Source organism: Gobius niger, assembly GCF_951799975.1.
Source record: "Gobius niger genome assembly, chromosome: 6".
NCBI classification, from domain to species: Eukaryota; Metazoa; Chordata; class Actinopteri; order Gobiiformes; family Gobiidae; genus Gobius; species Gobius niger.
In genome coordinates, this window is record NC_136857.1 from 1,151,934 (window position 1) to 1,167,700 (window position 15,767).

The following is a 15,767-nucleotide window of genomic DNA, read 5'->3' on the forward strand; positions in this document are numbered from 1 at the left end:
AAGCACTGTATAGATGCGACAATTTACCATTTTATTTTGACATTGGACCATAGGTTTCATTACAGTCAATTACTTGCCAACCAAAGCTCGTTATCAGACTGATTTAAAGGTTTTGCACTTTACTTTACTTTAAAAGAGCCCCTTTAAGGGGAGACACTACAGGCAAAACTCAATTTTTTCAGTTTTCAGGTTTTGGGCCAAATTGGTCTCTGAACATATAAGCTTTCACCCGGAAACAGAAAATATGCCTAATCTTCACAATAACATGTTTAAATATTGCGCTGATTCAATGTTCCCCCATAGACTTATATGGGAGAATGCAATTTCAAGGGCCTTTTTCTCCAAACACATGTTTCTGTCATTGTGGCGACACTATGTCCACGTCAGTCGGACCTAAAGACTTCACATTTTCCAGCCTTGGACTGAACGATATTTGGAAGATTTTTTCAGAGGGATTTTTTATTATTTAATCCCTTAAGCCCCATTTATTGAGTTTTGAATGTCCAAACAAAAGGCGAAAATTAAATTTTTACAATTTTTTCCACTAAAAAACAGCTTATTTTAAAATTAAACAAGAAATCCTAAATCCGCTCTGAGAAAGTCTTGGCAACTCATTCATTAATAAAATGAAACCATACATTTGAATGTAGCTCTGTCCATTATTCAGATTTCGTCGCCGAAAAGACGGGAAATTTGGGGCATTTTTAGGCATAAAACACCTTGTTCTTATGTGAAAAGATAAAATGACAGAAAACTTGCCATGTATTTTTTTCTCACATTTATGTCAGTGATCGACAGCAACAGTTTCAAATTAATATCTGTAAATATACATTTTTTCCCTATTCACCTGCAGTGTCTCGCCTTAAAGTGGGGGTGCGATACAAAATTGATTTTTTTAGAGCTTTTACCATATTACGATCTTCAAAAACATACCTGGAGGCGAGGCAGGTTTATTTGTAGAGCACAGTTCATACACAAGGCAATTCAAAGCGCTTCACAGCTGCATAAAATGACAAATCAAATCAAATCAATAAAACATCAACATAAAAGTGAATCAGTTACAGTAAAAGGCGAGAGTGCAGATAAAATACTTTCAGTGTCATGTGCACGGACTGAAGTAACTTTGAGTAATCTTTGGATCTTAATCTTTGGAGTGGCATAACATTATTTGCATTATATGATAAATGGTCGCACTTTTCTACCTTCATCAGGCCCAAAGCACTTTCCAGAGAGGAACCAGTCACCCATGCACTCGCTCATTCACACACCAGTGTACTCAGACACTGGAGGCAAGGAGGGGGAAGTGTCTTGCCCAAGGACACAACGGCACTGTGCACCTGCAGGGGCTGGGGTTCGAACCCCCAAATCTTCCGATCATGAGACGACCCGCTTTACCAACGTATTTTAATATGTTTAACCCCTTAACTCCCGCCTGAACCGAGCACATTCTCTCCAGTTTGGCTTTACCCCAATCCAAAAGCTTCTGGGGAAAAGGTGTGAAAATAGCAACAGAACTGAGACGAAAACAAGGATGGAAAAAAAGGGACGAAAAATTGACTAAAATGTGACAAAAAAATGGACAAAAATGTGACAAAAAATGACAAAAAAAATGACGAAAAAATGACAAAAAAAATGACGAAAAAATGACTAAAATGTGACAAAAAATGACAAAAAAAGGATGAAAAAAGGATGAAAAAAGGATGAAAAAATGACAAAAAATTGACAAAAAACGACAAAAAAACGACCAAAAAATGACGAAAAAAATATTAAAAAATGACGAAAAAAATGACGAACAAATGACAAAAAAAGGATGAAAAAAGGATGAAAAAAGGATGAAATAATGACAAAAAAATGACAAAAAACGACCAAAAAATGACGAAAAAATGACAAAAAAAATATAAAAAAATGACAAAAATGTGACAAAAAATTTGACAAAAATGTGACAAAAAATGACAAAAAAATGACGAAAAAATTACAAAAATGTTACAAAAATTAGTTGAATACCAAAAAATAACTAGAAATGCAATGGCTGCGCCATTGCGATTGACTGCGGAATTGCGGGAAGCGAATGCAGAAATTGCATAAACTGTTTAAATTCCATAAAGTGGTTAATTTGCATAATCTTTTTTTTGCATAAACTGGTAAAATGCATAAAATGTCATGTTGCATAAACTGTATAAACTGCATAAAGTGGTAAAATGCATGAATGGGTTAATTTGCATAAAACTCTTTAAAATTCATAAATCCTAAATGGCATAAACTCTTAAGTTGCATAAACGCTTTAAAATGCATAAAGTGGTTAATTTGCATAAATTGTTAATATTGCATAAACTTTTATATTCCATAAACTGGTCAAACTGTTGAAAGTGCTTCAATGGCAGAAGCTGCACAAATGGCTGAAAGTCCTGGAGTCTCTCGATTGGCTGGATTCGCACATACACACTAATGGGACAGGTCCACATACACACCAATGCAAAAATTTCAAACTCTCGTATAAAAAAACTGGAAAACTGCAGAAGGACAATTTTTTCTCAAAACCCACAAGTTGCAGAAGCTGAACATGCACAAAGTGCAGAAATTGCAGAAAATGCAGAAAAAAGTGCAGAAAAGCATGGATTTGCGGCAGCCCCATTATAAGTCAATGGGAAAAATCTCCGACATTTTGGCCGATTGCGGAAAAACCGTAAGTTGCAGAAGTCCCAAAAGTAACAGCACCTTCTCCTCAACATGCGGAACGTTTTGATGCATAACTTGCATAAATTGCACAAAGCATGAAGGTGCTGAAAGCTCTAGAAAATCGGGAAAAAGATGGAAGAGGAATAACTAGAAATGCAATGGCTGCGCCATTGCGATTGACTGCGGAAATGCGGGAAGCGAATGCAGAAATTGCATGAACTCTTCAAATTGCATAAACTGGTAAAATGCATAAAATGTCATGTTGCATAAACTGTATAAACTGCATAAAGTGGTCAAATGCATGAATGGGTTAATTTACATAAATTGTGTAAATTGCATAAACTCTTTAAAATTAATAAATCCTAAATGGCATAAACTCTTAAGTTGCATAAACGCTTTAAAATGCATAAACTGGTTAAATCCCATAAAGTGGTTACTTTGCATAAATTATTAATGTTGCATAAACTTTTTAAATTCCATAAACTGGTCAAACTGTTGAAATGGCCTCAGTGCTTGATTGGCAGAAGCACAAATGGCTGAAAGGCGGAGTTTCCCCATTGGCTGGATTCCCCCATACACACCAATGCAAAAATGTTAAACTCTTGTATAAAAAAACTGGAAAACTGCAGAAGGACAATTTTTTCTCAAAACCCACAAGTTGCATAAGCTGAACATGCACAAAGTGCAGAAATGGCATAAAATGCAGAAAAAAGTGCAGAAAAGCATGGATTTGCGGCAGCCCCATTATAAGTCAATGGGAAAAATCTCCGACATTTTGGCCGATTGCGGAAAAACCATAAGTTGCAGAAGTCCCAAAAGTAACAGCACCTTCTCCTCAACATGCGGAACATTTTGATGCATAACCTGCATAAATTGCACAAAGCATGAAGGTGCTGAAAGCTGGAGAAAATCGGGAAAAAGATGGAAGAGGAATAATAATAAAGAACATGAAAACCAATAATTGACTGCGGAAGAATTCCACAGTCAATCAATGATGGAAAAAAATGTGATGACGTGAGGAGAAAGATCCATTTAGATGAGTTTTGTAGATCTTAGCTTTCAAATGAGGCGTTACACTGGCCTACAGGATCTGGGTAAAGCTGAACTGAAGGAAATGCTCTCAGTTCAGGCGGGAGTTAAGAGGTTCATTATTATACAATATACAGTATCATCCACAAGATAATGTTGAAAATGCCGTTTGGAAGATTTCACAATCCACAATATTGAGTTTATCTCCAATGTCAAGAAACCAACCAAACAGTTGAAAGAAAGAATATTGAGATAATGCATTAGATGATCTTCAATAACCCTCTTTGTGCAGGAAACAAACCCTCTTCCTCTTTACCTGCAGGGAACTGCCGCGACGGTCAGTTCAGCGTGGACGGCCGGTGCGTGTCCTGCTTCTGTGCCGGAGTCGTCAAGAACTGCAAGGGCACCGGGCGTTACCGCGACCAGATCAGCCTGCGCTTCACCGAGGAGGACGACTACAAAGGCACTTAGACCCATCGAAAAGCTTCCTCACGGACCAAACGCCGTCTCTGACCCCAGCTTTGTGTTGCAGGCGTGAACGTGACCTTCCCATCGAGGCCGGGGACCCCCCCTCTGTCCTCCACTCAGCTCCTCATCAACCCCGAGGAGAGGGAGTTCCAGCTGCTCGACCTGTCCAGGCGCTTCCTCAACCTGGACTCGTTCTGGACGCTGCCTCGCCAGTTTCTCGGCAACAAAGTAATGACCAAACAACCCAAAAAACAAAACTGATTTGCAGTTTGTTTGTTGTTTTCAAGCAGTGCTAATTTGTGGAATTTTTGTCACATTTTTGCTGAGTTTTTGTCAAATTTTTGTCAAATTTTTGTTGAATTTTTGTTGAATTTTTGTCACATTTTTGCCAAATTTTTGTCACATTTTTGTTGAATTTTTGTTGAATTTTTGTCACATTTTTGCCGATTTTTTGTTGAATTTTTGCCGAATTTTTGTTGAATTTTTGTTGAATTTTTGTTGAATTTTTGTTGAGTTTTTGTCACATTTTTGTTGAATTTTTGTCACATTTTTGCCAAATTTTTGTCACATTTTTGTTGAATTTTTGTCACATTTTTGCCAAATTTTTGTCACATTTTTGTTGAATTTTTGTTGAATTTTTGTCACATTTTTGTTGAATTTTTGTCACATTTTTGTTGAATTTTTGTTGAATTTTTGTCACATTTTTGCCAAATTTTTGTCGAATTTTTGTCGAATTTTTGTCACATTTTTGTCACATTTTTGTCACATTTTTGTCACATTTTTGTCACATTTTTGTTGAATTTTTGTCACATTTTTGTTGAATTTTTGTCACATTTTTGTTGAATTTTTGTCACATTTTTGTTGAGTTTTTGTCACATTTTTGTTGAATTTTTGTCACATTTTTGCCGATTTTTTGTCACATTTTTGTTGAATTTTTGTCACATTTTTGTCACATTTTTGCCAAATTTTTGTCACATTTTTGTTGAATTTTTGTCACATTTTTGCCAAATTTTTGTCACATTTTAGTTGAATTTTTGTCACATTTTTGCCAATTTTTTGTCACATTTTTGTTGAATTTTTGTTGAATTTTTGCCGAATTTTTGCCGATTTTTTGTCACATTTTTGTTGAATTTTTGTCACATTTTTGCCAAATTTTTGCCAAAGTTTTGTCACATTTTTGTTGAGTTTAATGTGTTAATTTTGACAACATATTTTAATTTAGTTTTAGTCTTTTGATGAAAATGTAATTTGATTTTAGTCTCGTTTTAGTCAAAAAAATATCTTCAATTTATTTATTTTTTATTACTTATATTTTATTGAACTGTTTTTTTTTAAATGAACAATAACATTAACATGACTGGGTTTTACATCAGTAATTACTTTGCTTGTACAGATTTCTTTTCCCATTGTGGTTCTTGCAGTCTCAGTCTGTATGTTATTTTTTCCATTAGGAACATGTCTTCTGTTGTGGTTTTGATCCTTTCATGGCACCGTAGCGTTTCCCCATTTCCTTGTGATAGATTTTTTTGCTGCGATCAACATTATTTTTACTAAATATTCATCACATTTATGAATAGCTCCATCAGCAAATTTACATAAATATAACACTTCAGGTTTCAAAGGAATGGTATATCCTGAGACTTGACTAATGACATTACAAGTAAAATATCTTACGATACGATACGATACGATATACTTTATTAATCCCGAAGGAAATTCAGTTTATCAGCTGCACAATCAAGTCACACATACAAACATCAAATTTAAAATAACATCTTCAATTTTAGTCTAGTTTTAGTCGACTAAAATTGCAGGTAAATTTAGTCGACTAAATTTAAGACCATTTTAGTGGACTTTGCATTGATAATATTCATTATAATCATATTTAATGTTGTTCCTCTGCTTCATGGAGCTGCTCCACATGAACAAAGCTCAGAGCTGATCCTTTAACAGAGAATTTACATGATCTGAGGCTCTTTCAGACGGACAATTAGGGCTGAAACGACTAATCGACGAGTAATCGATTATTGAAATAGTCGACAACTATTTTAGTCATCGATTAGTTGTTTTCTGGTTCACACAGACTCAAATAGAGCAAAAATTACATGAAAATGTAGTATTTTTGATGAAAACCTACTTTGTTTTCATAGTAAGTGTATGTAGTTCACTTTGTACATTGTAAATTTCATGAATATCTGTTTGTGTCTCGTCCAATCAGGAGCAGAATTAGCGCCAAGAGCCTCCAACAAACATTTACTTTACGTTTACTCCATCAACATGTCCTCAAGCGGATCCACTTTAGCTTCATGTGATAAAAAAATGGAAAAAATGGAATCTTCCTACACCATTCACGGCCAAGCGACTAATCGATTAATCGTAAAAATAGTCGATAGATAAATCGATTACAAAATAATCGTTAGTTGCAGCCCTACTGTCAATAGAAGTTTGGATGATTTTAGTCTCTCCCTTTCATTTTTATTTAGTCTCATTTTAGTCGACTCAAATATCTGGACATTTTAGTCAGTTTTAGTCTCATGAGAAACTTTTAATTCAGTTTTAGTCCAACTTTAGTCGACGAAATGAACACTGTTTTCAAGCGTCTTCACGTCGTTTCAGATTGACTCGTATGGAGGGTCGCTGAAGTACCAAGTGCGCTTCACCCTGGCCCGCGGTCTGTCCGAGCCCGTGGAGAAGCCCGACGTCATCATGGTTGGAAACGGGCGTCGTCTCGTTTACCGCAGAGGAAACCCCACTCCCCCACGAGAGACCAGCACCAAGGAGATCAAGCTCACGGAGGTAAAGAAACCGCAGTTTTCTATCAACTAATGAATCTGTAATTGTCCAGCAGTGTTAAAGAGGGGGTGTTCTGCTTTTGTCAGTCCCATAGCACCAGTCTATATCTCACTACAATGATGACAAACCTTCTGTTGGTCTGTAAATGCAGTAAATTAGAAGAACTGCCTTGTATAAAATGTCTCTCTCAAAATGGCTGTAGTGAATGTCTTGAAATAGGCCTCTGTCTCTTTAAGAACCTCTGAGCCTTTAGACACGCCCCCTCCACACGCTGTCTGTGGCATCAGTGGGGAGGGGGTTCTGCTGAGGAGCAGTGGTTGGTTACTCGGCTGGTGACCAAAGCTCGGAGGCGTCTCCAGGAGGTGGGGGCGTTCCTAGGAGGACTCAGGCAAACCTATCCCTAAAATGGCCGCCATCAGCCAAAAACTCAACCAAAATGTGAGAAAAATGCAACAAAAATGCAACAAAAATTAAACAAAAAAATGACAAAAATTCAACAAAAATGTGACAAAACTTCAACAAAAATGTGACAAAAATTCAACAAAAAATTGACAAAAAATTGACAAAAAATTGACAAAAATTCTACAAAAAATCAACAAAAATGTGACAAAAACCTATCCCTAAAATGGCCGCCATCAGCCAAAAACTCAACCAAAATGTGACAAAAATGCAACAAAAATGCAACAAAAATGCAACAAAAAATGACAAAAATTCAACAAAAATGTGACAAAAATTCAACAAAAATGTGACAAAAATTCAACAAAAATTCAACAAAAAATCGACAAAAAATTGACAAAAATTCAACAAAAATGTGACAAAAATTCAACAAAAAAATGACAAAAAAATGACAAAAAATTGACAAAAAAATGACAAAAATTCAACAAAAAATCAACAAAAATGTGACAAAAACCTATCCCTAAAATGGCCGCCATCAGAGTTTTTACAGATTACTCAGAAATACGTGAATGTGCCAAGGCAACACTTCAGCCATGTTTTTAATGAGGGAGTGACAGAATAACAGGATGGAAAGCTTGAAAAAGTCCATTTTGCAGAATACCTCCCCTTTAAGTGTGTGCCGTACATAACCAAGCTCTCTCAAATCAAGATTTACATCCAGGAGATTTAACATTTGAGAGAAGTCTGAAATATGAACCACTGACTCTGAACTTGTACGGTGTTATGACCAGTGGTTTCACTCATGAGCTGTTTTTATCTGTCATTAGTGAATCTCTCATTATTTTCTAGGTGTTAAATGAGATATAGACCCATTATTTATGTTAGGAAATTAATCTGAGATTGCAGGATAAATGGCGCTAAACTAAACATGCATTTTGCAACAGAAATGTGTTCAATCTCAGGTGTTAAGTCTCAAAGGAGGACGACTTATTCAGAGCCTTAAAGGAACAGGCCGCCGTTTTTACATACTGAGATATGTTCTTACCTGAGCTTAGACGAGTTGATGTGTCCTTGACCCCATAGAGGACAGGAAGAGAGGCTAAATGCGAACAACGTCTTTGGTCTTTTTGTGTGACTGAGCGCACGCGTAAAGACCAGATAGTTACGCATCAACTCGTCTAAGCTCAGGTAAGAAGGTGCTTTTTGGTGGATGTAGCCTCTTGTTGGAACGGTCCATCACCCAAGGATAACAACAAGCCTTGATCCAAAAAAATAATTTAATTTGCTTTTTAGTAAGATAGTGTGTTTTCCTCCCAAAGTTGTTGTTGAATAAGAATCAGATCATCCGAACGAGCTGGAATCATGTTGGAAACAAACCGATAACGGTCGTGTAAACAGACAGTAGTGCTTTTTCAGAAGAGATAAATATTGAAAGAAAGGTTTTGTGGGAAAGGCTTGTGACCGACTTTGACCCACGTTTGAGTTGAGAATCACTGATTTACCAGCCTTTGCAGGTTCCAAACATGACGAGACCCCATAGAAATAAGAAATGATGTTGTTTGCAGGTGGCATGATTTTACCTGAAGGATTGCAATTAGTTAAACCACCCGCCTGAATCAAATGCATTCTGTCCTCTTTGGCCATTATATAGGTCTGTGTAACACCTCTTTGAAAGCTAAGACCCACAAAACTGATCTTTTTCCTCGCGTTGTTGCTGTGTTGTGTCACCTTTTTTGTCGAGTTTTTGGAATTTTTTTGGTTGAGTTTTTGTCACATTTTTGTCATTTTTTTATTGAATTTTTGTCATATTTTTGTTGAATTTTTGTTGAATTTTTGTTGAATTTTTGTCTCTTTTTTGTCACTTTTTTTGTCTAATTTTTGTCACTTTTTGTTGTTTTTTTTTTCATTTTTTTGTCTAATTTTTGTCACTTTTTGTTGAATTTTTTTTCATTTTTTTGTTTAATTTTTGAAATTTTTTTGTCAATTTTTTGTTGAATTTTTGTTGAATTTTTGTTGAATTTTTGTTGAATTTTTGTTGAATTTTTGTCACTTTTTTTGTCTAATTTTTGTCACTTTTTGTTGTTTTTTTTTTCATTTTTTTGTTTAATTTTTGTCAATTTTTTGTCAATTTTTTGTCCAATTTTTGTTGATTTTTTGTCCAATTTTTGTTGAATTTTTGTCATTTTTTTGTTTAATTTTTGTCACATTTTTGTTGCGTTTACATACTTGTTTTCTTCTCATTTTTTTGGGCTGTTTTGATGCTTTTTTCCCAAGAAGCTTTTTGATTAGGGTAAAGCCAAACTGGAGGAAATGGGATCCGTTCAGGTGGGAGTGAAGAGCTTAAAGGGACTAAAGGGAGTTTAAAAATGTTAAAATTAAGTATTTCCCTCCCCCTACATGTTCCTCCATGTCCTAATGTGTAGAATGAGCCACAATTACCTCTAAAATCCTGCACTGTCGCTCAGAAAGGTGTTATTCCCGTCATGCACGAGCTTAATATAGAAGCTGCAGTTACACGTATGACCTGAGGTGGCAGTAGTGAGTAAAAACTTGCATCCAGCCCCTTTAATTATAGCCATTCAGATTTATGTTGCCGCTCAGTAATTTTTTCCCATGTGACTCTTTGTTGCAGCAAAACTGGCAGCACTCGAACGGGCGCCCCGTGTCCCGGGAGGAGCTGATGATGACGCTGGCCAGTCTGGACAGCATCAGCATCCGCACCATATACGACAACCACATGGTCAGCGTGGCCCTCAGCGACATCCTCATGGACGTCACCAACACGGAGTTCAACTTAGCGGGACACGCCAAGGACGTGGAGGAGTGCAGGTGGGTGGAACCAGGTGGAGCGAGGAAACGGAATCTGGTCTTCATGGGAAACAAAACTAAAGAGAATGTTTCAACCCCTTTTTTAATCATTTTATCAAAGTCACTGTTATTCAATTACTTACAAGTTGCCAAACATTCATTTAGATTGGGGTTTACAATTTAATCTTATGTTCAATGAGGAGTTTTTTTTTCCATTTTTTACAATGATAATATAACTAAAAGAAGGTCTTAGAAGATAATAAGAGTAAAAGTCAACATTGAGGCCACACTTCAGCTGAAAAGACTATTCAGAGCAGAAAAGTCCTTTGCTCCGCTTGTTTGTTCCGGATCAAATCAAGATTTACATCCAGGAGATTTAACATTTGAGAGAAGTCTGAAATATGAACCACTGACTCTGAACTTGTACGGTGTTATGACCAGTGGTTTCACTCATGAGCTGTTTTTATCTGTCATTAGTGAATCTCTCATTATTTTCTAGGTGTTAAATGAGATATAGACCTATTATTTATGTTAGGAAATTAATCTGAGATTGCAGGATAAATGGCGCTGAACTAAACATGTATTTTGCAACAGAAATGTGTTCAATCTCAGGTGTTAAGTCTCAAAGGAGGACGACTTATTCAGAGCCTTAAAGGAACAGGCCGCCGTTTTTACATTCTGAGATATGTTCTTACCTGAGCTTAGACAAGTTCTTTAGGACCTGTCGTTAGCATTTAGCCCAGGGGTGGCCAACCCGCGGCTCTCGAGCCGCATGCGGCTCTTGTCCAATCAGAGTGCGGCTCTTTGCATGATTGGAGATGCGGCTCTTTGCAAAATAATTGGTAAATATTTCCCATAAACTGTAACAGTCTTTGACCAAAAATCCAACCATAGTCCTACAGACCCTGTTTCCATCTCTACATGAATGAGAGTCTGTATCTCTCTCCTTTTCGAGGCGGTGTGTAAAAGGTGCCCGTGCAGCCTCACTCACAGCAGGATGTAGGTTAAACAACAGGCAGGCAGATCGTGGCACTAGGATTAGCTTCTGTGCTTTTCAGATTTCTGATCAGCTACTCTTTATTTGATGTAATTTGGCCACATATTCACAGAAAAAGATCAAAATTAGGAAATGGAAAAAAGCGGAGCTCTTTTGAAGCGTATGATGCGAAGCGCGACATCGTAACGCGGAAATACGCAAAGTCATGACTTTTCTTTCACATGTGACAGAGACTGTAACAGATGCAACTTAAAACAGACTCTCAGATCCTCCAGAGGCTCCTGGTTAAAGTTCATGAACTTTATGCAGCCTAGAGTGCGTTCTCTGCACAGTCCAGTCAGGACGAAGCTGCAGGCACTGAGCGCACAGGCCAGGGGCGAATCAGAGAAGGGGGCTCAGTGGGCAGGGCCCCACATATAAACACACCCCAGCATTAAAAAAAATAAAATAATAATAATAATCTAATTCTGTCTCAGTCAGAGCTGAAAGCACAAAATGTCATTTAATATACATGTATTTCAATCTTGTTGAGGAGTAAAACCATTCAATCTAACACAATTATTAAAAAAAGAAAGAAAAAGGCATAAAGTTATAGTTTATTGTGATTAAATAAAACGGTCACATTCTATTTAATCACAATAAACGACCGCCCCGGAATCTCGCTAATGGTCGGTGCCTTTGTGGCTCTTCACAGGATCAAGGTTGAAAATTTCGGCTCTTGGTCTCTGACTGGTTGGCCACCCCTGATTTAGCCTCTCCCTCTCTCCTCTATAGCCAGAAGCAAACTTTTTTTTTTTCGTTTGGTGCAGTTCGTTTTCAGACTGTACTTTTTTGCTCTCGCTCTCCTGCTCAAAGGACCAGCTCAGGAGATCCTTCTTGCCCAGAGCGATCGGGCTATAGAACAAATCCTTGGGTGGGAGGGGCTAAATGGGAGTGAAATGTTTTTTTTTATAGAACCTCTATATTTTTATACTTATAAATTATTATTATATTTATTCTCTGCACTGTCCTAGTTATTTTAAATCTGATGTTTGTATGTGTGACTTGATTGTGCAGCTGATGAACTAGGGCTGTGCAATTAATCGAAATTCGATTACGATTTCGATTACAACAGTAAACGATTACAAAATTAGCATAATCGCAAAAAATCGATTATAATTTTTTTTTTCTAATTTGTTTTTGTTTTTTTTTCAATTTTTTTTTCTTTTTTTTCTCATTTTTAATTTTGGGATTTTTGTCACTTTTTTGATGGATTTTTGTCACTTTTTATGATGGATTTTTGTCACTTTTTTGCTGGATTTTTGTCATTTTTTTTGATGGATTTTGTCATTTTTTTATGGATTTTTGTCACTTTTTTGCTGGATTTTTGTCATTTTTTTTGATGGATTTTTGTCATTTTTTTGATGGATTTTTGTCATTTTTTTGATGGATTTTTGTCTTTTTTTTGATGGATTTTTGTCATTTTTTTTGATGGATTTTGTCATTTTTTTTATGGATTTTTGTCACTTTTTTGCTGGATTTTTGTCATTTTTTTTGATGGATTTTTGTCATTTTTTTGATGGATTTTTGTCATTTTTTTGATGGATTTTTGTCTTTTTTTTGATGGATTTTTGTCACTTTTTTGATGGATTTTTTTAAAGGCAACAAATAATCGTTTGAATAATCGTGATTTCAATTATGACAAAAATAATCGTGATTATTATTTTTTCAATAATCGAGCAGCCCTATGATGAACTGAATTTCCTTCGGGATTAATAAAGTATATCGTATCGTATCGTATCGTATCGTATCGTATTGTATCGTATCGCATCGCCTCATGTTTCCACCCGGTCTCCTCAGGTGCCCCCCCGGATACAGCGGTCTGTCCTGTGAGATGTGCTCGGCTGGTTTCGAGCGTGTCCCTGGAGGTCAGTACCTGGGCACCTGTGCCGGCTGTAACTGTAACGGACACGCCAGCGCCTGCGACCCCGTCAGCGGACACTGCCTGGTACGTTTAACATACACACGTTTGAACAGGAAACACTGTAATAAGATAAGATAAGATAAACCTTTAATGGTAAACCTTCTCTGATTTCATTATTCTGTTTTCATTTCTGAGACACTTAAGAGCTGTGTAAAAGTGGCCTTTGTGGATGTGTTTCGGGCGTGACTGACGGGTTTGATTCCACAGAGCTGCCTCCACAACACCGAGGGCCCGCAGTGCGATAAGTGCCGCCCGGGTTACTTCGGCGACCCGACCCGAGGCCGCCCCGACGACTGCAAACCCTGCCCCTGCCCGTACTACGAGACCTCCAGGCGGTGAGTGGTCACACGCCGGAACAACAGCCTGTGGGGATTCATCAGATTCATCGTTATTTCTGTTTTAGGTTCTCGGACACGTGCTTTTTGGACGTGGACCAGCAGGCGACCTGTGACGCCTGCAGGACCGGCTACACCGGGAGACGCTGCGAAAAGTCAGACTTCAGTTTCTGTCTTTTCTTATTTTTGTATTTTGTATTTTTAAATACTCTTTTCGTGTTTTTGTAGGTGTGCACCTGGCTACCAGGGCAACCCCCTGCAGCCCAATGGAAAATGTGTTCCTAGTTCCAGTGAGTAATAATTCACTATAAGTAAATGTTGTATGAAATCAGTCTGAGCAGGAATGTTGGACCTGCTGACCGCTCTTATCAGGAGTGTGATCGTATGGGGTCTTGACCTCATGTAATGTTTGCCGCACAGCCTCCCTCTGTAGAAGTACTGTAGTGTTTGGTCATGGCTCAGGTATGCGCTGGGCTCAGGACAGGCCTGTAGCGTTACCAGGTGTACTTCAAGTTAGGGATGCTCGATTATTGAAAAAATAATAATCACGATTATTTTTGTCATAATTGAAATCACGATTATTCAAACGATTATTTGTTGCCTTTAAAAAAAAACAGCAAAAAAGTGACAAAAATCCATCAAAAAAGTGACAAAAATCCATAAAAAAAAGACAAAAATCCATCAAAAAAGTGTCAAAAATCCAGCAAAAAATACAAAAATCCAGCAGAAAAAAAAGACAAAAATCCATCAAAAAAGTGTCAAAAATCCATAAAAAAGCGACAAAAATCCAGCAGAAAAAAGACAAAATTCCAGCAAAAAAGTGACAAAAATCCATCAAAAAAGTGTCAAAAATCCATTAAAAAAAGACAAAAATCCATTAAAAAAAGACAAAAATCCAAAAAAAGACAAAAATCCAGCAAAAAAGTGACAAAAATCCAGCAAAAAAGTGACAAAAATCCAGCAAAAAAGTGACAAAAATCCAGCAAAAAATGACAAAAATCCAGCAGAAAAAAGACAAAAATCCAGAAAAAAAGTGACAAAAATCCATAAAAAAAAAGACAAAAATCCAGAAAAAAAAGTGACAAAAATCCAGAAAAAAAAGACAAAAATCCAGCAAAAAATGACAAAAATCCAGCAAAAAATGACAAAAATCCAGCAGAAAAAAGACAAAAATCCATCAAAAAAGTGTCAAAAATCCATAAAAAAGCGACAAAAATCCAGCAGAAAAAAGACAAAATTCCAGCAAAAAAGTGACAAAAATCCATCAAAAAAGTGTCAAAAATCCATTAAAAAAAGACAAAAATCCATTAAAAAAAGACAAAAATCCAAAAAAAGACAAAAATCCAGCAAAAAAGTGACAAAAATCCAGCAAAAAAGTGACAAAAATCCAGCAAAAAAGTGACAAAAATCCAGCAAAAAATGACAAAAATCCAGCAGAAAAAAGACAAAAATCCAGAAAAAAAGTGACAAAAATCCATAAAAAAAAGACAAAAATCCAGAAAAAAAAGTGACAAAAATCCAGAAAAAAAAGACAAAAATCCAGCAAAAAATGACAAAAATCCAGCAAAAAATGACAAAAATCCATCAAAAAAGTGACAAAAATCCATAAAAAAGCGACAAAAATCCAGCAGAAAAAAGACAAAATTCCAGCAAAAAAGTGACAAAAATCCATCAAAAAAGTGTCAAAAATCCATTAAAAAAAGACAAAAATCCATTAAAAAAAGACAAAAATCCAAAAAAAGACAAAAATCCAGCAAAAAAGTGACAAAAATCCAGCAAAAAAGTGACAAAAATCCAGCAAAAAAGTGACAAAAATCCAGCAAAAAATGACAAAAATCCAGCAGAAAAAAGACAAAAATCCAGAAAAAAAGTGACAAAAATCCATAAAAAAAAGACAAAAATCCAGAAAAAAAAGTGACAAAAATCCAGAAAAAAAAGACAAAAATCCAGCAAAAAATGACAAAAATCCAGCAAAAAATGACAAAAATCCAGCAGAAAAAAGACAAAAATCCATCAAAAAAGTGACAAAAATCCAAAAATTAAAAATTTGAAAAAAAAAACATAAAAAAAAAAAAAAAAAAAAATTATAATCGATTTTTTGCGATTATGCTAATTTTGTAATCGTTTACTATTGTAATCGAAATCGTAATCGAATTTCGATTAATTGCACAGCCCTACTTCAAGTGTACTTCAGGAGTACTTCAGGAGTACTTCAAGTGTCTTCTGTTCATTGTTTTAGGTGCTTCCACGTGTGACAGCAGAGGAACCATCAGCTCCAGCAGCCGGCTCTGCAACTGCAAGG

At 36.3% G+C, this 15,767-nt stretch overlaps 1 protein-coding gene across 1 annotated transcript in view; it reads left to right on the forward strand.

Moving 5' to 3' along the window:
• The window catches only part of hspg2 (heparan sulfate proteoglycan 2), a 418,468-nt gene that overhangs the window by 205,685 nt on the left and 197,016 nt on the right, over positions 1-15,767 (forward strand). Inside the window, exons 14-22 of the mRNA XM_079558863.1 lie at positions 4,028-4,168; positions 4,238-4,401; positions 6,790-6,969; positions 9,995-10,191; positions 13,007-13,154; positions 13,338-13,465; positions 13,534-13,620; positions 13,694-13,755; positions 15,705-15,766. Coding sequence (XP_079414989.1) covers positions 4,028-4,168; positions 4,238-4,401; positions 6,790-6,969; positions 9,995-10,191; positions 13,007-13,154; positions 13,338-13,465; positions 13,534-13,620; positions 13,694-13,755; positions 15,705-15,766 — 1,169 coding nt within the window. The remainder of the gene's footprint in view (positions 1-4,027; positions 4,169-4,237; positions 4,402-6,789; positions 6,970-9,994; positions 10,192-13,006; positions 13,155-13,337; positions 13,466-13,533; positions 13,621-13,693; positions 13,756-15,704; position 15,767) is intronic.